General features: G+C 37.8%; 1 protein-coding gene across 7 annotated transcripts in view; it reads right to left on the minus strand.

Annotated features, from left to right (window-relative positions):
• Positions 1-1,069: 1,069 nt before the first annotated feature.
• The window catches only part of ARHGAP28 (Rho GTPase activating protein 28), a 198,384-nt gene continuing 175,074 nt past the window's right edge, over positions 1,070-24,379 (minus strand). Inside the window, exons 15-18 of one of the 7 annotated variants that reach the window (XM_019802526.2) lie at positions 18,726-18,782; positions 16,807-16,931; positions 7,411-7,475; positions 1,070-5,280 (exon numbers count right to left, since the gene is read on the minus strand). In XM_019802526.2, the coding sequence (XP_019658085.1) occupies positions 5,186-5,280; positions 7,411-7,475; positions 16,807-16,931; positions 18,726-18,782 (342 nt within the window). In that variant the 3' untranslated portion in view covers positions 1,070-5,185. The remainder of the gene's footprint in view (positions 5,281-7,410; positions 7,476-16,806; positions 16,932-18,725; positions 18,783-24,379) is intronic. The other 6 variants (XM_034642362.1, XM_019802525.2, XM_002921961.4 and 3 more) reach the window with 6 other exon arrangements.

Genomic DNA, 24,379 nt, shown 5'->3' on the forward strand with positions numbered 1-24,379 from the left:
GTTGGTTAAGCAACTGCCTTCAGCTCGGGTCATGATCCCAGAGTCCCGGGATTGAGTCCCGCATCGCATCGGGCTCCCTGCTCAGAGGGGAGTCTGCTTCTCCCTCCTACCCTTCCCCCTCTCATGCTCTCTCTCTCTCAAATAAAATCTTTAAAAAAAAAAAAAGTGCTGTTTTCTGTTCCTAAGAAAGCTCTGCCTATCCCCAAGTCATAAAGCTATTCTGTTTTCTTCTGCAGGTGTCATTGTTTCAGGCATTAAAATGAACAATATGATCCCTTTTGGATGAATTTTTGCATACCTTGTGATACGTATATCTAGTTGATCTAGTACCTTCTGTAGAAAGCTTCCTTTCTCCATAGGTTTCTTTGGCACGCGTTGAAAATCAAATGACCACGTAGTGAGCATCTCCTTCTGTGCTATTCATGTAGGTGTTCACCCTCACGCCGTATCATCTTGTCTTAATAGCTGTAGCTTTAGAGTAAGTCTTGAAATCCCTCATTCTCAATCCAACTTTGTTCTCTTTTTGGGGTAATATTTCCTTGGATGTTCTAGATTCTTTGCATTTTCATGCAAATTCGTTAGTTTGCCAATTTGTACCTAAAAAGCCTGTTGGTGTTAGGATTGGGGTTGCATTAAAACTACAGATCTGTTTGTGGAGAACTGCATCCTGCCAACACTCTTCCATCCATCTCTTCCGATGCAGAAACGTGGTCTATTTATTTTGCTATTCTCTAATTTCTACCAAAAATAGTTTTTAGTTTTTAGCATACGTGTTTTGCATATCTTTTGATAAATGTTTTCATAAGTATTTTATGTTTTTTGATGCTATAGGAAATGGAAGTTAAAACATTTATTTTCCAATTGTTTGCTGCTAATATAAAAAATACAATTAACTTTTATGTAATCATCTTCTATGATTGACCTTGGTAAATTATCATACTAGTTCTAATAGTTGAAGATACTCCAGTCTTTCCCACATACATATATCATTAACAAATACAGACTATTTTATTTCTTTTCTAATCTTTATACCTTTTTTTTCTTGCCTTTTGTACGAGATATACAGTAAAATGTTGAACTTTTAAAAAATATTATGAACTGGTATTGAATTTTGTCAAATGTTTTTTCTCTATTAAGAAAGTTTTTTAAAAAAAGACACGTATTAAAAACCTGTCCCAAACAACAACTCGAGCAAATTTAGGAAATTGTTGTTTATTTGATCTATCCCCTATCCACAACCGTCCATTATTACCGTGCCATGTGGCTTTTGTACAAGACCACCACCCAGCAGGTAAGTAACAGAGAGTGGGCTCAGACACATACCTTCTGACTTTAAAGCTCCCACTCTTTCACCAGCATCATCATACCCTTAGACTAGCTCAATTATTTTAAGAATTCTTGTGACAATGCTTTTAGTTTTTTCTCTTTATTTTTATGGGTAAAATGCAACATACATATTATACTTAACAATGAAACCTGGGACAAAAGAATCAATATTAACTTTTGAGATGGGAAACAACATAAAACATTGGCATTTCTTGTGACGTTAAATAATTTTCTAATCAGGTCACGTAGCTTTAGAAAATAGTGGGAAAATGACTGAAAGAAAAGATGTTTTTAATTTAAGGTGTGTGTATGTGTAAAACTATTTAAAATGTTTGAAAGAAACATTTTAATCCATGTCATATGATTTTTTATTAAATGACATATTTATAGAAAACAGTTGAAAAGGCCTGTCAGAAACTAGGAACTATTTAGTCCCATAATATATATTCTTTTCAGGCATGTAAAACATCTGTGAAAACCAGTTGAAATACACTTGAAAGAAAGAAGGGACATTTTAATCTCATGTTACTTTTCAGTCAAGTGCAATATGGGGAAAGCAGTTGAAAAATGCCTGAAAGAAGAGAGGACTATTAATTCCCACACTTGAAAACCTACATTGCAACATAGTGAAAAATACAAGACAATGACTAAGGGACATGAATTCTCTCAGAGTATACCACAGGTCACAGTTACAGAGTATTTTTGGCTTTAAAGCTTACACTAAAAATATTTTACATCATTCAATGTATATTATTAAATGTACACTGAAAGCTAACTGAAGTGACTTAAATAAGATGACTTAGGGACAGTTTGTAACAAAAACTGTTAAAGTCCATTAATTTTTTTTTCCTAAGAAAAGCAAGTGAGGTAGTTTATACTGTGTACACATTGTAACGAAATTAATATTCCAGTTTCTTTGAAGATCACTGGCTCTAAGAATCATATCCCCCAATTACCTGCTTAACAAAGGGATCCTCTTTCGCAAAATGGAGAGAACAATGAGCCAGCTCTAGGGTTTTTTCTGAGTAAGTGTCACTAACATGTTAACTTTCTCTAATACCTTCCTGGATATTACTTTCCTAATTGTACACCAAGACCACTTGGGAGGAGGTGGGTGGGAAGCTAGTAAGAACTGAGTCTAGAAGCCTAAGTTCTGACCCTTCTTTTGTCTGCAAACATACTACTCATTTTTACAGATTACTGTAACCATTATAAAACAACTTTGGTAAAGCAAAGATAGTTTCAATAATTATTTGACAGACATTTTTGAATTGTAATTGTAGGGGTTTGTTTTTTAAGAATAAAATTAGTAAGAAGAATCTCTAGTCATACAAAACTTAGTCGGTGTGTCTGCTGAAATTCTCCTCTAATCACTTAGTTTGTCCTATGACTAAAAGTTATATCTGAAGATACTGGTATTGACATGGCCTTCCATATTACATAGTTATTTGAAAGTTGTCACACATACTTAAATACATTCAACTGATTAAAGCTACTGAGTCAGCTAAGTCTTTGACATCTGATGCCACACGAAAGTGAGTAAGAAATTTAGAAATGGTTGTTTACCTGTCATCTGTCAGCCACTTATTTAACACTAATGACAAGTGGAGTAAATCTCAAAACCTCTAGAACTTATATACAGGTTCTAATGTGTTTTCTGTCCAAAGATGGGAAAGTTCCCAAATAAAAAATTAGATCCATAATCTTCTATAAAAAAAATCTTTTACAATAGAATTTAACTATTTGAAACTATAGGAAACACAATGAGAAAAAGCAGTCCCTGTTTTCATGTATACATAGACATATAAGATAGCTAATTTGAAGAATTTCTTCCATGTGTGGGTATGGATTACTGTCATCTTATGCCTTGGAAGTTAGCTACTGCATAAAGTAAAATGTTTACTCCTGTTGTCTGAATTTCAAAAACAATAAAAGCGTTTCTTCAGACTCTTGAAATTCATTATGTAAACTCACATGCCATCAATTAGCCAAACACTGAAAACAGATGAAACGTAGAAATAAATAAAATGTTTAGTTTCTAATGGGTTTTCAGGCACAGGAAGTAAAAGTTCTCAAATAAAATGAATGGATATTTGATGTTTTTATAAAAATATAATAAAATCCTAATGGCCAGAAACATAATTATCTACATGTTGAATATAAATAATGTTTTTAGAGATATCAAGTCATAATAATGCTGCATATACAAGATTTCTTCTAGGGGTACCTAGGTGGCTCAGTCAGTTAAGCATCTGACTCTTGATTTTGGCTCAGGTCTTGATCTCAGGGTCGTGAGTTCAAGCCCCGCGTTGGGCTCCATGCTGGGTGTGGAGCCTACTTAAAAAAAAAAAAAAGAAAAAAGATTTCTTCTTATATGTGGGCTTAAATTATTATCACATCATGTTTTGAGAATTGGTAAGTGGAAACATTGGTAAAATATTTGGTAAAATGTTTTCTGTATTTGTGAGTAACTTTATTGTTTGAACTGCAAGAGAGAGTCATTTGGACATTAAATCTCATTAAAATTGTTATAAATTCAATGAAATCTCAATGTGTGGATTCTAATCCAAAGTACGCATGTAGGATAAATGAGACCTCTGTCCCCATTTCTAGCTAACCCTAGAACCGTATCTGCAGTCTCAAGATGAAAGGCAGAGTGGTCTGACCCCTCAGCACATTTCAGATTTGCTCTCCTTTCGATTGTGGAGAACTGTGCGTTCTCACCAATTGCAGGTCTGGAAAATGGCTCTGCAGATCTTCATAGCAAGCCAGTTTTCAGCTTACCAAATATGCTTCTGATTTTAAAGCCTGAGGCTAATCCGTAGTGCTTGGCCATGTCTATGATTGATGAACAGAAACAACTTGCTTTTACAGCTAATAAAATGTAGATATAACAGTATTTTTCAGTACTTTTGGATGAAGACCAGTTGCATAAAGACAATTCTATATTTTTAAATTTGGCCTACAGAAGTGACTTACATGTGTAAAATATTTAAAAAATGATATGTTTGATCAGGAAAGGAACTCTGTGCCTGGCGCAGAGAAAGCTTTTCATGGAGCACCATAATCATGATGAAAAGATAGAGGTTCTGTGATTATTAACTACCCAGAAGGTTATGAAAGCATAAGAACACCCTCTGTCAAACTAACCTTTGCTATGGGAACCTGTGCTCATAAGAGAACAAGCTTTAAGTATATCAATTTTCAATAATCCACGACAGAGCAATGTTCACCTGCACCAGAATGCAGTCATGATACAGTACGACACACGTAACAATACAGTGTTCCTTCAAAAGAAGTTCATCCTCCTCCGGTTTGGGAGCAAGTCAGAGCATCAATACTGTACGTATAACTTTAGAAACTGATTCCCTTTGAAAAGCAGATCTGAATTATTTTGCAGAACAGACATTATTGATATTTCTGGGATTCTTGTTCGAAAAGGTCAACATATGTACATAAAGTAAGTATAAAAAGACCCTCTTCCACCTCTTGTGTTTGGTAGCATCCGCTACATAAAGAAGTGTTTTTATCTCCGGGTGTAAGACGAGGTTCATTTCTACCATGAAGTCAAAGTACTAGAAATGATTAGAGTTCCATATGCTAGATTGGCCTTTCTTCTGGAACCATCACAGCGTCTTTCCTTCACCATTATCAAGGAACCATAGGAGAAAGCCTCAGCTCAGTCAACCAGCTCCGCCTGCACAGTTCATGTCGACAACGCTGGGAGACGCCATTTGGGCTGAGAAACACCAAGAGGGTTACTGGAACAAACATGTCAAAAACAGTCGTGCTACCTTCCCTACCAAATGTAGAATCTTCTTGGCATATAATACATGATAGCTGCCATCCTGGGGGTATTTCAAGAACTTGGCTGGGGTTTAATCACCCACTCTGCTTGAGGATTTACATGATATACATCCAATATATAAGCATCTGGATCCAAGCAATGTTGCCCTAAAGGAAAGAGAAAATCAGAGAATATTTTCGAGGGTGCACACTTCTATGTGTGCATGTGCACGTGTGTGTTGGTAAGGTCTGAATAAGGCCAACACAGTTCTCTCAGCCAAAAGTAAGGAGATATGTGTTAAAGGTTCTTTAGCAAAGCCAGTCTGCCTGCCTGCCTTATTCTTTCCCTTCTTTGTTTCTTAATGACTGTGAAATACTTCAAATAAATCCCATGCAAAATTGTGGAAAAAACAGACATATCAACTACAGGCAAATTGTTCCCTAGCCTCACATCAATTAGGAAAATATGGCAAGGACCTGTTTAAGATATAAACTGATCATTTATATAATAATACATGTCCTCTAATGGTTTTACAGATAGTAACTTGAACAGTGTTAGAAAAGATTAAAATCAAGTTCATTTTAGGAATGGTCGTTTTGTTTTACTACAGATGCAATGTGCATAGGCAGGAAATTCAGAAATAACAACAAAAAGATCATTCCATGAGGCAAATACATCTGAAAATCTCTATGTACAGTGTGTTTGAAATGTATACCAAAGTCTCAAACCAAACTACCAATATTTGATTGCTTGCTTGATTCATTCATTTATTAAATATTTCTTAAAAGTTATTATATGCCAGGGACTATTCCAGGGGCTAGGGCTACAGAAATGCATCAGAGAGTCAAAAATAGTGCCCTCAGGGCACTTACATTCTCAAAGTGGTAAAAGACAACCAGCAAATAAGCAAGTACAATATAAAGTAAGTCTGGTGGTGATAAGAACATGAGAGAACAACAAAGCTGGGAAGGCACACCTAGAGAAGGTGAGATCCTGGAAGGTCACTGTGAGAAGGTGACACAGTGGCAAACACCTGCAAGAGTTGACGGAGTGAGAAATGAACACTCTAAAGGAGAGCATTCTGGGAAAAAGAGTGAATGCAAAGACTCCAAGGCAAAGTGTGCCTGGTGACTAGATCTCCAAGGTTGGTGCTAAGCGGAAGTCAATATAATTTGAGAGGCATCTGCACACAGGTGTATTTAAAGCAGTGGGATGGACTGAGCTCACCAAGGATGTTACGAGTAGGTAAGAATAGTTCTGAGGCCTGTCCCCACAGTTTTCCATGTTGAAGGTGGAAAGGGTGAGACGTAGCAGGCAAAAGAGACTCAGGAGCTGCCAGTGAGGTGGGACAGAACCCAAAAGCTTAGGTTGTCCTTGAAACCAGGTGAAGAGAGTGTATTTTCAAAGAAGGGGAAGATCAACTCAGGCAGTTATCAAGACAGAACGAATGACTGGATTTCACAACATGAGAGTTCTCCGGTGGCGTCAACAAGAGAGCAATTTTGGTGAAGTGTTGCGGGGTAATGCTTGACTGGAGTGGTTTCAAGAGAGAACAAGAGGAAGAGATTGGAGGACAGAAAATGGATTCAAGGAGTTTTTGCCGTAAAGCAGAACACTAAAACTTGAAGGGGGTCAAGAGAGAGTTTTGTGAAGATGAGAGAAATTACCAAAAATGTATATGTAGTTGGAAATGATGCAGTTGGGAGGGAAAAGCTCATGGTGCAAGAAAGAATGGGGGGCTGGAGCAAGGCGCTGAGTGGCAGGCGGGAGGGAACATGAAGTGAGGCACATGCGGAGGTGTTGGCCATAAGGGGGAGCTGGGATGGTTCATCCAGACTGTGCGGAGGGCAAGCAGAAGACCTGAACAAAGGGGAAGGCAGGACACAGAGGCAAGCAGAAGAAATTTCCATTTGATTCCTTTTTGTTCCCCCTCAGAAAAATAGGAAGAATGAACCTGGGCCAAGGGCGAAACCAGGGAAGTTAAGCAAGAAGGGTGTCACAGTGTCAATGTTCCATGATGTTCTCTGTTTTGCAGGGATCTCCAGGAAGAGACTTTCTAACTCTGAGGCACACTTACCCAAAAGCGTACTCCATATCAACTAAAACATTTACATTTAAATTTTGAAAATTTTTTAGGAAATTCGTACAACTGTTCTCACATGAGATTGAAACTTCAGAAACTTAATGATGTTGAATTTATATTTAAGAAACTTGTAAAATATGCCTTTATAATAATAGCATATTTCTTTTAGAGTAATCAGAGAATTTAAGAGTAAAAAACGTTAGAGAAAGCTTACCTATATTTCCCCCAATTTCATATAACCGTTGGTTCTGAATCTTAATGCATTCTGATGAACCATGACTGAAAAAAAAAAGAAAGCAATGTGACTTAAGCTTCTTCCATGATCTGAGGTAAATACGTGGATTAAATAACCATGGCAACAAACAATTCCTTCTGCCTTCAATGAAATACACCCACAAATCATTATTACAATTAAAGTTATGATAAAAAATAATTTTGTTTGACACAGACAAGCATCCAAGGCACAGGGAGGATGGGACTATTCCAAACCAAGATGGACGCTGCTAGGCCCTATAGCAACCTGGAGCCCATTCTATCCACAACTGTCAGCTTCATTTAAGAGGGGACTGTTACAGACACACCAAGGCTGGTGAAGGAGCAGCTGGATGTTTAATATTGCCTTGTCATTGGTCACATTACTCTCTGTTCAAAAGAAGTCAGGTTTCATTTTTCCTTTTGCCAAAAACTGAATAGGATTCTCTCCTCTGTGCATGCCATGTTTCTAAACTTGCCTAAAGCTTTTCAAACTGCTTAATGTTGACTTCATTGCATGTTTCTGCTCTATAGTGAAAGCAAGTCAGATAAAATAATTGCCCAATTTAATTTCTCCACCCCAGTCTTGAATGCTGTGGGAGAGGAGCGGCTGGTCTTCATCCCACCTGAAGAGTGACTTTCAGCTTAGTTACTTCAAAAAGACTGACTTCAGCGCTTTGTGAGGAAGAAAGAGGTGTGACCTATTTCGCTTAATGAAACATTTTATTTGAGATCATTGTAGATCTGCTCATAGTTTTAAGAAATTGCACAGATAGATCCTATGTACCCTTTACTGTTTTCCCCGATAGTAAAATCTTGCAAAGCTCTAGTGTGCTATCACGACCAGAAAGTCAACATTGAGTCAAGATACAGAATATTTCCATCACCACTGGATCTCTCTCATTTCCCTTTTATAGCCCTCTCACCTCCCTCTGTCCTCATTCTTACCCCCATCCCTTATTCCTGGTAACCTCTACTCGAGTCCACATTTTCTAGAAGTTTGTCATTCCAAAAATGTTCTATCAATGAAAACAAAGAGCATAGAACTATTTGTATTGGCTTTTTTCCCAATCCCCATAAATCACTGGATTCCGAGGTGCTGCGTTTCATGGCTGAGCAGCACACCATGGTTCAGATGCGCCAGTTTGTTATTCACCTGTTGAAGAACATCTGGGTTTCTTTTCCAGATTTTAGTATTATAAATGAAGTTGCTAAAAGCATTTGTATACATTTTTTGTGTGAATATAATCTTCATTTCTTTGGGATATATACCCATGGGGCACCAGGCTTGTCTGGAGTGTGTGACTCTTGATGTCCAAGTTGTGAGTTCAAGCCCCATATTGGGTGCAGACATTATGTAAAAAAAAAAAAAAATGCCCTATGAGTGACTCAAAGATCTCTGTATCTCTGCCAGTATTTGGTGTCATCACTATTATTTATTTTAGCCATTCTCAGAGATGTTCAGTGATGTCATTGTGGCTTTGCATTTCCCTAACGGTTAAAGATACTGAACATATTTTCATGTGCATGTGTATCTGCGTATCCTCTTTAGTGAAATGTCTGTTCATGTCTTTTGCTCATTTTAATTAATTAATTATTTTTAAGATTTTATTTATTTATTTGACAGAGAGAGAGCACACAAGCAGGGGGAGTGGCAGGCAGAGGGAGAGGGAGAAGCAGGCTCTCTGCTGAGCAAGGAGCCTGATGTGGGGCTCCATCCCAGGACCCTGGTTTCATGACCTGAGCCAAAGGCAGACACTTAACTGACTGAGCCACCCAGACACCCCTTTCTCATTTTAAAATTGGATTGTTTTTTTTCTTATTGTTGAGTATTGATCTTTATATATTCTAGATACTAGTCATTTGCTGGATATCGTTGTCTTTTCATCCTTTTCATTGAGTCTTTCAGTAAGTTTTCAATCTTGATGTCAGATTTATCCATTTTTACCTCTTATGGATCATGCTGGGTTTTTGTTTTTTTTTTGAGATTTATTTATTTATTTTAGAGACAGAAAGAGAGATAGAAAGCATGGGTAAAGGGGCAGAGGGAAAGAATCTTAAGCAGATGCCCCTGCTGAGCATGAAGTCCAACACAGGGCTCGATCCCAGGACCCTGAGATCCTGACCTGAGCTGAAATCAAGAGTTGGTCACTCAACCAATGAACCACTCAGGCATCCCTGGATCATGCTTGTCAACTTTAAGAACTCTTTATTAGTCCTACATCACAGAGGTTTTCTCCTTTGCTATTTTCTAAAAGTTTTATAATTTTACATTTTACATTTAAATCTGTGATCCATCCTGGGTTGTTTTTTTTGTCTATAGATATCCAACTGCTAGAGCACCATTTATCATTTGTTTAAAAGGCTGTCTTTCATCCATTGAACTGCTCTTGTATTGTTGTCAAAAATCAGTTATTAGAGGGGTGCCTGGGTAGCTCAGTTCGTTAGGTGTACAACTCCTGATTTTCGGGTCAGGTCATCATCTCAGGGTTGTGAGATCAAGCCCCGCAACTGGCTCCGTGCTCAGAAGGGAGTCTGCTTGGGATTCTCTCCCTCTGCCCCTCCTCCCTTCTCTCCAAAATAAATAAATAAATCTTTAAAAATTATTAGAATTGTCAAATTCATAGAGACAGAAAGTAGAAGAGTGGTTGCCAGTGGCTGCGGGAGGGAGAAATGAGAAGTTATTGTTTACCAGGGATAGAGTCTGAGTATGGAATGATAAAAATCTTTCTGTAGATGGTGGTAATGAGTATACAATAATGTGAATGTACTTAATACCACAAACTGTAAATTTAAAATGATAAACTTTGTTATGGACAGTTTTTTCCTCCTCTACAATCTTTCTTTCCTTTCCTTTTTCCTTTCCCTTCCCTTTCTTTCCTTACTGCCTTCCTCCCTCCCTTTTTTCTTTCTTCCTTCCTTCCTTTCCCTTCTCTTCTTTCCTTTCTTCCTTTCTTCCTTTCCTTTCCTCTCCTCTCCTCTCCTCTCCTCTCCTCTCCTCTCCTCTCCTCTCCTCNTTTTAAGATTTTATTTATTTATTTACCAGAGAGAGAGACAGCCAGCAAGAGAGGGAACACAAGCAGGGGGAGTGGGAGAGGAAGAAGCAGGCCCAGCAGAGGAGCCTGATGTGGGGCTCGATCCCAGAACTCTGGGATCATGCCCTGAGCCGAAGGCACACGCTTAACGACTGTGCCACCCAGGCGCCCCTTCTAAAAGTATTTTGAATAAAAGTAGTGTTCTTGATCTTGGAAAGAAAGTAGTCAATCTTTCGTTGTTAAGTATAACGTGAGCTGTAGATTTTTGTAGATGGTCTTTATCAAGATGAGGACGTCTTCCCTTTTCCTAGTTCACTGAGGGCTTTTATCATGAATGGGTATTGGATTTTGTCAAATGCTCCTTCTGTATCAATTAACATGATCATATGGGGGCGCCTGGGTGGCACAGCGGTTAAGTGTCTGCCTTCGGCTCAGGGCGTGATCCCAGCGTTATGGGACCGAGCCCCGCATCAGGCTCCTCTGCTATGAGCCTGCTTCTTCCTCTCCCACTCCCCCTGCTTGTGTTCCCTCTCTCGCTGGCTGTCTCTATCTCTGTCGAATAAATAAAAAAATATTTAAAAAAAAACATGATCATATGATTTTTCTCCAATCCAGTAGTAGATTACATTAATTTCTAAATATTGAGCCAAACCTGCATACCTGAAATGAATTCCAATTGTTCACTGTAATTCCTTCAATACATGTTGGATTAAATTTGCTGATGTTTTGTTGAGGACTTTGTCTCTAAGTTCATGAGAGATATTAGTCTTCAGAGTTTGTTTATTGTCTTTGGTATCTGGTCAATACCAATTTCATAACATGAGTTAGGTAGTGTCCCTTCCTCTTCTACTTTCTGGAAAAAGAATGTGCTAAACTGGTGTTCATTTTTTAAAAACATTTGCTAGAATTCTCCAGTGAAACCATCTGGGCTTGATGATTTCTTTTTTTGGGAAACCTTTAAAGATTCAATTTCTTTAAGGGCTACAAAACTATTTCATCTTGGTTGTCTTTTGGTAATTTGTGGTTTTTGAGGAAATGGTCCATTTCTTCTAATTTTTTGATTTTGGGTATATAGTTTGTTCACAGTATTTACTTATCCTTTTAAGAGAAGCATTATATACAGTGATACTTCCTATTTTATTCTTAATATTGATGATTTCTTTTCATTTTTGTTAGTCTTTCTAAAAGTTTATCAATTTTAATTGTTTTTTAAAAAGAACTACCTTTTTGTTTCACTGATCTCTATCATTTTCCTGTTTTCAATTTCACTGATTTCTGCTCTTCTATCATTTGCTTCATCCTGCTTGCTTTGTGTGTATTTTGTTCTTATTTTTCAAGTTTCTAGAGGTAGCAACTTACTTGCTCTGAGATCTTGCCCTCTTTTTAAATGTATGCTCTTATTGCTATAAATTTTCTCTCAGTATGGCTTTAGCTGTACTGTACAAAAAAGTTGCAGTTTTATTTTCATTCTGTGTACTTTTAACAATTTCCTTTCACACTTCCTCTTTGACCCATGGATCATTCAGAAGTGTGTGGTTTAATTTTCAAATATTTGGAAATGATGATGTTTTGCTATTATTTGCATCTAGTTAGATTCATTCATGGTCAGAAAAGATATTCTGTATGATTTCAACTATTTTAAATTCACTGAAATTTATTTTATGGCCCAGGATATGGTCTATCTTTTATAATTACATCTTGACTTATTTATAATGTTTTTTCATATACTGCCTTGTATGGGTTTTGTGTGTGTGTGTGTGTGTGTGTGTGTGGTTTCTTTGGTACTGCAGTAACTTATCATGGTCTATTAAGATTGATGTTTTACTATTTTGAGTGATGTGTAGAAACCTACTCCCATCAGTTCTCTTTACCCTCATACTTTTAAAAATAAACATTTAATTCTATTTATTCTTAGTTCTTTAAATTAAAAATAACAGAAGTTAAATGAAGAGGACCATTAATGCATATGTGGATTTCATTTTTTTAAATTTTTTAAAAAGATTTTATTTATTTATTCGACAGAGATAGAGACAGCCAGCGAGAGAGGGAACACAAGCAGGGGGAGTGGGAGAGGAAGAAGCAGGCTCACAGCGGAAGAGCCTGATGTGGGGTTCGATCCCACAACGCCGGGATCACGCCCTGAGCCAAAGGCAGACGCTTAACCGCTGTGCCACCCAGGCGCCCCATGGATTTCATTTTTAAAACAAAGATAGTCCTAAAATTCTAGCATAACTAAACCTTACCTATTTTACCCTGAAATTGTTTTTTTTACCATTAATAAGTATTAGTTCTCCTAAATGGTACAACTCTGACAAATTTTACAAACGAATTTATTTTTAGAACTCTTTTATGATTCAGAGAAAAATTGTGAAGATAGTATAGACAGTTCTCATATTCCCCACACCCTGTTCCCCTATTATTAACATCTAACATGAATATGGTACATTTGTCACAACTAATGAATACTAATACGTTTTTTATTAACCAAGGTTCATACTTTATTCAGATGTTCTTGGTTTTTACGTAGCCATCTATGTACTGTTCTAGGGACCCAACCAGAATATTGCAGTATATTCAGTAATTATAAGTGGTTGAATAGTGTCCCTTACAAAACTCATGTCTGCCCGGATGCTCAGAATCTGACTTTATTTGAATATAGGGTTATTTGCAGATGTAATCAGTTAAGAATCTAGAGACGAAATCATCCTGGATTCGGGGGACCCCCAAAAATCCAGTGAATACTTATAAGGGGAAAAATACAGAGAAACACAGAGAGGATGTGACAATGGAGAGATTGGAATGATACATCTATAAACCATGGGATGCCAAGGATGTTGGCAACCATTAGAAGCTAGGAGAGAGGCATGGGAGAGCTTCTCCCTCACGGCCTCCAGAAGGAACCAACCCTGCTGACACCATTTCTTTCAAACTCCTGGCCTGAACTGAGAGAATACATTTCTATTGTTTTAAGCCACCTAGTTTGAGGTACTTTGTTATGGAAATACTGGGAAACTAATACATACTCATGTCTCATTAGGCTTCTATTACTGATATTCCCCAAGTTTACTGATTATATCCTCTGTCATCTACACTCTACTACGGAGCCCATCCAGTGAGTTTCAGCTATTCTTTCAGTTACATAATTTTCATTTCATTCTTTTTTATAACTCTATTTGCTGAAATTTTCTATTTTTTCATTTGTTTCAAGAGAATTAATAATTGCTTGTTGGAGCATTTTTGTGTGTATGTGATGGCTGCTGTAAAATCCTTGTCCAATAATTCTAACATCCAATTCAATTTAGCACTGGCATTTCTCAAATGTCTTTTTCTCATTCCTATTGTGATTTTCTTTGTTTTAGGTATAATGAGTGATTTTGTATCCTATCACAGACACTTTGGATATTATGAGACTTTGAATCTTATTTAGTCATCATTTTTTGGCAGGCATTCCTCCTGTTGAAGTTTAGCACAAGGTCTGGGTGGGTGTGTATGTTCAGCTTTTTGCTGGGCCCCACTGACACCTGCCCAGTAAAAGTGGGGCACCAACTGGTACTGCTTTGCTGCCTCTGATTGGGGGTGTAAGATCAGCTCCCTCCTGGGCTTTGCTGCCACCAGGGAGAGAAGAAACAAGGTTGACTCTCACTGTTTTGTTGCTGTTGGGTGAGGGTAAAGCTCTGCTCTTCACTGGACCCTACTCACTCTGAGGGTGGGGTGAAGCTGGTCGATAACTGCCTTGCGCTGATTTGTTAGGTCTCATTGCTGCTGGGTGGAGGAGACGCCACTCAAAGCAGGACCCTGCTGCCACTGTTGTGGTTGGGAACTGGGCGGCCACCTGATTCTGTTGGGTGGGGCATGTAGATCAGTTCCCTGCTTGGTCCCACCGAAAACACAGGTGTAGTTGTGTGCTTTTTCTATCAGTGTTTGGTTGGAGTAGGGCAGGTATTGCCAAAATGTTTTTTTGTGGTTAGGCCACCTTCTCTCCAGTCCTTTGGCTGTGTTAACAGGCTCTTCTTGGAGCTCCTTTATTGTGTGTTCCTATGCCAGGCTGAAGGTTCCTGCAGCACCCCGCCTGCACATATGGGAGGCAATAAGGAAATCCAGGAATTCACCACCACGTTGTTGCACAGGCCCGATGTCCCTAGGCAGTCAGCACTCGTTTCTCGACCTTTTAGAGTCTCCCTATGCTTGTCATTGTGTTATGTCCAAGAGGGAGGACTTGGGAGGAATGGGACTTCTCTCCCCTTTTTGCTTAAACGGAAGAAGTAGTAGTCAGAAAATAAGCCTCTAGTGAGACAGGCAAAAATGGGCCAGTTTACAACTAAACTGAAATTGGCCACAGTTCTAACTAGTGAGGAAAATGGACTAAACATCTTTCGAAGTTTGTACAAAGGATTAGTACCTATCTATAGTCACTGATTCTAATTTATTTTTATTAGAAGATTTTCATCTACAACAGGTCTACAGGAGTATAGAGGCAGTTTTGTCATGCATGTGACTAGCAACCTATTGGATGTTCACATCCCCCCAGTGGAATTTCAAGTCTCTCTATCACTGCCCTAACAATAACTACTTACAGTGTTCAAGCAACAGAGAGAAGTTTTCTGGGCTCCTCTTGGCCCCATCTACTCCTCTTTTCTTTTTTATGTATGCTCATATATATATATACACATATATACGTATTTATATATACAAATGTATATGGAGAGAGAGAAAGAGAACATACAAAGCATGCACGTATCATAGAATACTTGAAGAATTTTCACAAAGTGAACATATCATGTAACCAGCCCCCATAATCTAACAAAGGAACTTCTCAGAAGCCACTGTCATGGCTTCTTAGTCACTATCCCTTCCACCCTCATAGAAAGCCACTGTTCTGGCTTTCAACACCATAGATTACTTCTATTGGCTACTCTTGGTTTTTTAAACTGAAATATTTTTATTGATAGTGGTAGATTCATATATAGTTGTAAGAAATAATATAGAAAAATTCCTCATACTCTTTGCCCACTTTTCCCCAAATGGTAACATTTTATACAGTAAGTATAAAGTCACAGTTAGCATACTGACATTGGTATGATCCACCTATCCTATTCGAATTTCCCACTTTACTTGTACTCATTTGTGTGTGTGTATTAAGTTCAGTACAACTTGTAGAGGCTCTTTGATCTACCAGAATCAAGATACTGTGCAACTCCAACACTGTCAGATCCTTGTGTTGCCCTTTTATGACCATACCCATCGCCCTCCCATGATCTCCTCTCTTCAACTCCAAGAAACTACTAACCCACCCTCCATTTCTAAAATTTTTCACTTCAAAATGTTATATAAATGGAGTCTTATGGTATGTAATCTTCCACAATTGGCTTCCCGCCCCCCAACATGGGTACTCCTTCTTAACATGGTTGGAAAGCTTCTCTTAAGGAATTTCCATCAGTTTTGGGGCACCTGTGTGCTTCAGTTAAGTGTCCAACTCTTGATTTTAGCTCAGGTCATGATCTCAGGGTTGTGAGATCAAACCCCACGTTGGGCTCTGTGCTCAGCACAGAGTCTGCTTAAGATTCTCTCCCTCTCCCTATCCCCTTCCCAATCCCCCGCTTGCTCTCACTCTCTAAAAACAACAACAACAACAACAACAACAACAACAAAGAATAAAAGGAATATCCATCAGTTTTACTAGAGACCATGAAGCTGTACTGGCTCTCTAATGGAGGATTTAAACTAGTGCCTCTCATGCTTCTCATCTTTTAAAAACCTCAGGGCAAATGTTTATCCTCAAATAAGCATGCCCAGAGAAAAATTACCTGATTAATGCTGCTTTAAGGTGACTTATGGGAGATGAGCAAAAGGATTTTATTTGTAAATAAAATTCTAATCCCAAGATTTATTACTAGTATGTTTTAAGGAAAAAAACAGCTATGATGTCCATTTAACTACATAAACTTTATCTGATCTAGGCATGTTGAAGCTCAGTGAAGCCTGGAATGGTATTCCAAGTTATCTCTAAAACTAACTTGCTATATTTTTTATTTTAATAAACAGTAAAACTCATGTAGTAAATGAAATCCCAAAATGGAAGATATTTATTAAGAATCCTATTTGTAGAAATTTCTTAAAAAACAAAACAAAACACACTTTTGTTATCAACAATTCTGTGGTCTACTTAATCCCTTTCTCTACTTTTGACTTACTCTTTTGGTAAATTCCCCAAAGTAACAGGTTCTAATTTTCCAAACAGGTCAAGTTTGTAAATGCCTGGAAAGTTACTCATCTGATAAAAGATCACCTTCCTTGTACAGAGACCTATATTCACTTTTACTCACCTGTTCTCATATTGAAATTTTGCCAGTATGTCTTTGGCTTTGGTGTGACTAGTGAGTTGAATGGCCATGGACACCTTAGAGAGAAGTGGAGCATGGACCCTTATGACTCCTTCCGGCACGTCAGACTGCCAATGAGGAAAAATTCAGTACATTCTGTCAAACTAGGATGAATATCACTTTAATGACTGCACTTAAGAGATATGAAAATCAGTGGCAATGTGAATTAGGAAAACATGTGAATGTGACCAGTATTTAACCAGAATGAAACACTACTTTCTATTTAACAGGATATTCACTAAACTTAACCTGGGATTTTACTTTTGTTACATGCTTAAGGCCTTGCTATAATGCCTTAAAATGAGAGAAGTAACACTAGGTTATGACAAAATCTCATGTTTCTATCAGTTCATTTCCTTGAACTGTGCGCTAATTAAGCTTACTTTAAGCAGCACTCTGTATTTCAATGTATTTTAAGATCAACCTTCTGAAAAATTTGAGAATCAATTAGAAAATACAGCTTTTTAAATATCCTTTTTCTTTAGTTAATAACAATGATTGGGGGTCCCAACTTGAATTCCAAATGACCACTTACAACTTGATCCCTCAAAGAGTGTGATAACACTCTGAAGAGCAGCGTATGGACTGCTGAGTATCTCTGTTTTCATATGACAAGACGGGCCTGCAGACCTACCTTGGAGCTCTTGTTAAGTTAAATTAAATAATCAAAGAATGGCATGGTCCAGTTAACAGAAATTCCTGTTTTTGTCATTGGCTGGGGAAATTCCTTTTGTTTCCAAATTTTGAGTATTTTAAAAATTAATTATCTATCTAGATATAAATCTAAATAAATTTGTATCTGAGGATCTGGCTAACTCCTCAGGTAATCATTTTAAATTTGAACATTCTCAAAAGATGGCATGGTTGATATAGAAGGTTTAAGTTGAACTAACTCAATATATACCTTGAAAGGAATATGTTATGGGTTGAACTGTGTCCCCCCAAAAGATATGTTGAAATCCTAACCCCCAGTAGCTGAGAATATAACCTTATTTGGAAATAGGGTCACTGCAGTTGTAATTAGCTCAGATGAAGTCATAATGGAGTAGGGTGGATGTATATCCAACATGGCTACTGTTCTTACAAGAGGAGAAGACACACACACACACACACACACACACACACACACACACACAGTGTGTAGAGATGGAGGTGGAGATTGAAGTGATGTATCTATAAGCTAAGGAATACCAAGAATTGGTGGCATCACCAAAAGCTAGGAATGATGTCAAGAACAGATCCTTCTCTCACAGCCTTCAGAAGGAACGAACTAAGCAGGCACCTTGATTTCAGACTTTCAGCCTGCAGAACTGTGAGAGAATAAATTTCTAATATTTTAAGCTACCTAGTCTATGGTAGGAAACTAATGGAAAATGTTTTAAAATAGGGTCAACTATTATGATACTTTTATACTATAACGAGTAAGAACCACGAAAGCATGCCAGGGAATGGATGTTGAGGGAGATGGACTTGGGGAGGAGGGTGCAGGGTGTCGGGTCATTGGAGCCAAGACTAAACTCCTAAAACACTGTTTTGGTTATTTCATGCCCTTCCTCTTCCAGCATCCCCCAGAAACCTCTATGAGATAAATCCCACTTTCCTGACATCACTGAACCTGTGATCATAATAATCACAATTTCCCTATAAATTCCTACAATATTCATACTTGTGTATAGGTTGCCTAACCATATGTTCTGAGTCATCAGTTAGTTGACTCTCTCCCTATACTATTTCTTCATCAGCCACATGAATGTCAAGTTTGAAGGATAGATCATGACCAAAATTATACACGGGTGTGATAGACACAGCCAGAGAATACCATGTAGGGAGTTAATAAGAGAGGAAAGGAAATTCTTTCTTACCATTCTTCTCGAAGAGGGTGATTTTTGTAGTACCTTTGAAGTCTTGGGGCTTATAACCTAAATAAAACACATTTAGTCCTCAGGATTAATGCCGGGAAAACAAGTACATACTATGGAAGTGTAAACTGTTATCTTTATGGAAAACATTTTGGAAATATTTTTTGAAGTATAAAATGACTCAACTATGCTACATCTGTAAGTTTATCCTACAAGTTTATACTTCATTTGTGAGAAATAATGTATATACAAGTTTGTTCACTGGTGCATAAATCTTATTAGCAAAAGACTGACACAATCTAATCGTTCAACAATATGGGATTGCTTACATAAATTACGATGTGTCTGTGGAATACCATGCAAAAGAAGCAAAGAAGGTTTGTAAACTGATAACGGAATAATGATATGGAATAATCACCATGATTTTTAAGTCAGTAAAGCAAGACACAGGACAGTATTTCACGTATGTTACCATTCATGCAAAAAAAAAGAGGGAAGAACACTGTCGAGAGTTCAGGTCAGCTATACTCCATGGTGTTGCTACCTCAGCATTCATTTTGTTTGGCCAAGCAACCTGCAGTGACCTTAAACTGACAGTAGTCCCTCATGCAAGCCCATGCCCTAGACATAAACCCATGGAGTCATGAACAAATCATGGAATCCTGATATGAATTCCCTGTAACCTTTGTGATTAACAGTCTCCCCACCTCTGAGGGTCATCCCTTTGTGTGCCCCTTAGATAAGACCCCTGTGGAGCTCACCAAAAACCCACCCATTTGGTTTGAATTGACCAATCTGGCCTTAGTCTGGGAACCCCAAAGCACCACATCATAGATCCTAACAAAGAAATGTGCCCTAGGTTCTCTGGCTATGTCTGCATCCTGCCTTGACCTGCCCATATGGCTCCTTGGGGCATGCCGTGTACTTCCTCCAGAACATGTGAATACTAAATTTTCCTATTTCAGTTTCTCTTATGGTTTATTGTTGATATGTGTGTGATTCACCATCCAGTGCCCTGTGCTCCATTTAACAAATATTAATTTAACAAAGTCATAACAAACATACATTCATATTTGTTTGCATGTGCATAATGCCTCTTTGGAAGTATAGACATCTGCATGTTTTTGGGTACACCCACCCTATCATTGGTGATATTATTTGTCTCCAGGAGGGGAAGTCAGAGGTGGCCAATTTTTATTCTATAGTGTTTTGTACCTTTTGAACTTTGTAACCTGTTAATGAACGGTCTACTCGAATCAAAGTTAAGAGGTAAACACATGGTATAGTACAATAGAACTGAAGAAAGACTATTTCTTCAACTTTAAGTCTTTGCTTCCATGGTACTTATAAACTTTAAGTTCTACCTTTTTCATATCTCTAATGTTACAACCAAAAAATTAAAATAGCTGACATTCATATAGCATTATACAACTTACAAAGTGCTTTTTACACATGGTAAGTGAGTTGATGCTAATGACAACTTTGTGAATTAGGTATCATTACTTTTCTCCCCAATTTATAATGTAAGAAAACTGAGGCACAGAGAAAGGTTTTAATTCACGGAGGATACTAGCCCAAAGGATGCAACCAGGGGAGTGTTTAAGTAAGAAAAATGGGGCACCTGGGTAACTCAGTTGGTTAAGCAGCCAACTCTTGATTTTGGCTCAGGTCATGATCTCAGGGTCCTGGCATGGAGTCTGCTCGAGGATTCTCTCTCTCCCTCTGCCCCTCCCCTCACTCATACTCTCTCTCTCTCCATCTCTAAAATAAATAAAGCAATCTTTAAACTTACACTTTTCCCATGTCTGCTCCCTAGCCCAGTGTCAGGCTTGCAAATAACAGCCTGAATTCCTGGTACAGGTACAGAAGGGGCAGAATGACTCATTCACAAATAATTCTAATTCTAATTCTTTGTTCTGACTTAGTTGGTGGCCCCCAAGAATACTGGTTCAGAAGGCTTGCTTCTATCGTGACTAACTTGGAACCTGACCAGTGCTAAAGTGGTATGATGGTGAAAACATTCCTAAGCAAATGTTTTATTGCTGCCTGATGCAGTGAGTAAGAGTTGGAGAAAACAATAGACTAACTAAAAGGCTTGAGAGGCAAAGCTGGAGACAGATGCTTTGGGGAATAAGGGCTTTGAAAAGCTCCAAATATTCCTGAGAGTCTAGAAGGCCATATGCATGCCAAGCACTGTGCATGTGTTCAAAAAAGACCTGAAAATAACTTTAGCTGCCAACTTAAGCTGGCTGACCTTTGGGATCTGTCTAGGCAGGAAGTGAGGGCTCAGGCAGAGTCATAAACTGTCTGGTTGAATGCTGAAGATGTGCCCAAACAAACACACAGAGTTCATCTGCAAAGACTGGGAGTTTTTTAGTACAAGGTGTTTAAGAAAATCTCTGTGCAAACATTAGCTAACCACTAAGCTCATGGAGCAGAGACATCAGTAGCCACACAAAACAAAGAATTCAAACTTTACAAAATTAGCTCAGCAGAAAAGTAATTAAACAAATAAACAACAGCTACAACAACCAGCAACAAACCCTGGAGGAGGGAGAAGAATCTTATTTCCAAGGTTGCCACACTGTAATATTTAAAATGCCCATTCTCTGGGGTGCCTGGGTGGTTCAGTTGGTTAAGTGTCCGCCTTTGGCTCAAGTCATGATCCCCGGGTCCTGGGACTGAGTCCTGCATTGGGCTCCCTGCTCAGTGGGAAGCCTGCTACTCTCTCTGCCTGACACTCCCCCTGCTTGTGCTCTCTCTCTCTCTCTGTCAAATAAATACAGAAAATCTTAACAAATAAATAAATAAACAAAATGTCCATTCTTCAACAACAACAACAAAAAAATGAGACAGGCAAAAAAAGGTCAAGAAGATATGGCCCATACACAGGTAAAAAGTAGTTTCAATAGTTTCAAAAGAAACTCCTGAAGGAAACCTATACATTAAACTTACTAGTAAAAGCCTTCAAATAAGATATTTTAAATATTTTCAAAGAACTAATGGAAACCATGTTTAAAGAACTAAAGAAAACCATGAGAATTAGATCTCACCAAACTGGGAATATCAAAAAAGAGACAGAAATTATAAAAAGGAATCAAATGGCAATTCTGGACTGAAAAGTCCAACTGAAATGAAAAATCCACTAGAAGGGCTCAACAGCAGATTTAAGGAGGCAGAAGAAAAAAATCAGTAAATTTGAAGATAAATAGATCGAGATTATCCAGTCTGAAGAATAGGAAGAAAAAAGAATGAAGAAAAATGAACAAAACCTAAGAGGAATTGTAGGACAATACCTAACATGAAATGCATCAACACATACAAAATTAAGAGTCCCAGAAGAAGAGACAAGAAGGGACAGAGAGAATATTTGAAGTAATTAATAATGGCTGAAAACTATCCAAATTTGCTGAAAACGTTGATCTACCTATTCAAAAAGCTCAACAACCTCCAAATAGGATAAACTGAAAAAGATCCACACCAAGATACATCATAATTAAATTGTCAAAAGACAAAGTATTTGAAAGCAGCAAGAGAAAAGCAATGCAGCATGCACAAGAGATTTTTTCAGTAAGAATAACAGTTGATTCCCCAGCAGAAACCATGAAAGCCAGAAGACAATGGGATAACATAGTCAAAGTGCTGAAAGAAAAAAAAAAGCTGTCAAGCAAAATTCTATCTGGCAAAAATAATCTTTAAAAAATAAAGAAGAGGCCTTCTAGATGCCACCATGTCAGATCTACCTGTGTCACCCAGTCATAATGGACCCCATGCTCTTTAATACTGCTGTTGAGAAGTGAGCCCTTCAGCTATATTTCCTTTGAGTTGCTTGCAGACACAGTTCCAAAGACAGCAGAAAATGTTCATGCTCTGAGCACTGGAGAAAAAAGATTAGGTTATAAATGTTCCTCCTTTCACAGATTTGGGATTTATGTGCCAGGGCAGTGATTTCCCATGCCATAATTACACTGCTGGCAAGTCTATGGGGAGAAATTTGATGATGAAAATTTCATCCTAAAGCATATGGGGCCTGGTATCTTGTCCATGGCAAATGTTGCACCCAACACAAATGGTTCACAGTTTTTCAACTGCACTGCCAAGACTGAGTGGTTGGATGGCAAGCATGTGGTCTTTCTCAAGGTGAAAGAGGGCCTGAATATTGTGGAAGACACAGAGCACTATGGGTACAAGAATGGAAGACCAGCAAAAAGATCACCACTGCTGAATATAGGCAAATCTAATAAATTTGACTTATGCTTTCTCTTAACCACCAGAACATTCCTTCTGTAGCTCAGAAGAGCACCCCCTTATCCTCATCTGCTTAAAAGAGCTTATCATTTTTGTGCTCTTGCTGCAATTCTTTGGGATCCATGGTTTTCTTATCCCCTCTAAGTGCAGCTGAATTACAGTTAAGTTTATGATTATTAAATAAAAGCTAAACAACTAAAAAATGAAAAAATTAAGACATTCTAAGATAAATAAAAGCACTCCTAGCAGAACTTCCCTCTAAGAAATGTTAAAGATATTCCTTTAGACTGAAATGAAGGGACACTAGACAGTACCTTGAATCCACATAAAGAAATAACAGCAGTAAAGATAACTATATACATAAATATAAAAGGCAGCATTGTGTATTTTTTATAACTCCACCTGTTTTCCTATCTAATTTAAAAAATAAGTGCATAAAGCAACAATTATAAATCTATGTTGATGGGCACATAATTTATAAAGATGCAATTTGTGGCAATAACAGCATAAAGTAGGAGATATGGGGGTCTTTACAAGTTTTTAAATACTATTGAACTGAAGGTGAAACTAATATGTATTAGACTGCAATATATTAAGATGTTGCTTGTAATCCTCACGGCAACTACTAAGGAGATAATTAAAAAACGTGTAGTAAAAGAAACAACAGTTTCTTTCAACAAAATTATATAGTAAAATAATTAAAAGTGGTATACTAGAAAATACTCTACACAAATGAAGGCAGTAATGGAGGAATGGTGGAACAAAAATCACATAGCAAAAGACATATCATAAGACATACAGCAAAAAAAAAAAAAGAATTGAAGGGAGAAACAGTTCTGCAACAGCTAGAGATTTCAATATTTCAATACCTCACTTTCAGTAACAGAAGAACTAGGCATATCATCGAGAAAACAGAAATCTTCATCTAGACATAGCAGACATCTACAGAACCCCAGCAGCAGCAGAGTCTTTTTGCATTAAGTACACACAAAACATTTTTCAGGACAGACAATATGTTAGACCACAAAATGAGCCTCAATTAATTTAAAAATATCAAAATAATATTGGGGCACCTGGGTGGCTCAGTCAGTTGAGCATCCAACTCTTGATTTTGGCTGAGGTCGTGATCTCAGGGTTGTGAGATCAAGCCCCACATCAGGCTCCTTGCTCAGTGGGCAGTCTGCTTGAGATTCTTTCCCTCTGCCCCTCCCCCTTCCCTGTAAAAATAAATAAATCTTTAAGAAAAATTTAAAAAATCAAAATAATATAAAGTATATTGGCCACCCACTATGGAATTAAATGAGAAATCAGCAACAGAAGTGAATCTGGGAAATACACAAATGTGTGGAAATTAGAACAAACTTTTAAATAATGAACGGGTCAAAGGAAAATTAAAAAGTACTTTGAGA

Source organism: Ailuropoda melanoleuca, chromosome 14 (assembly GCF_002007445.2).
Source record: "Ailuropoda melanoleuca isolate Jingjing chromosome 14, ASM200744v2, whole genome shotgun sequence".
Lineage (NCBI taxonomy): Eukaryota > Metazoa > Chordata > Mammalia > Carnivora > Ursidae > Ailuropoda > Ailuropoda melanoleuca.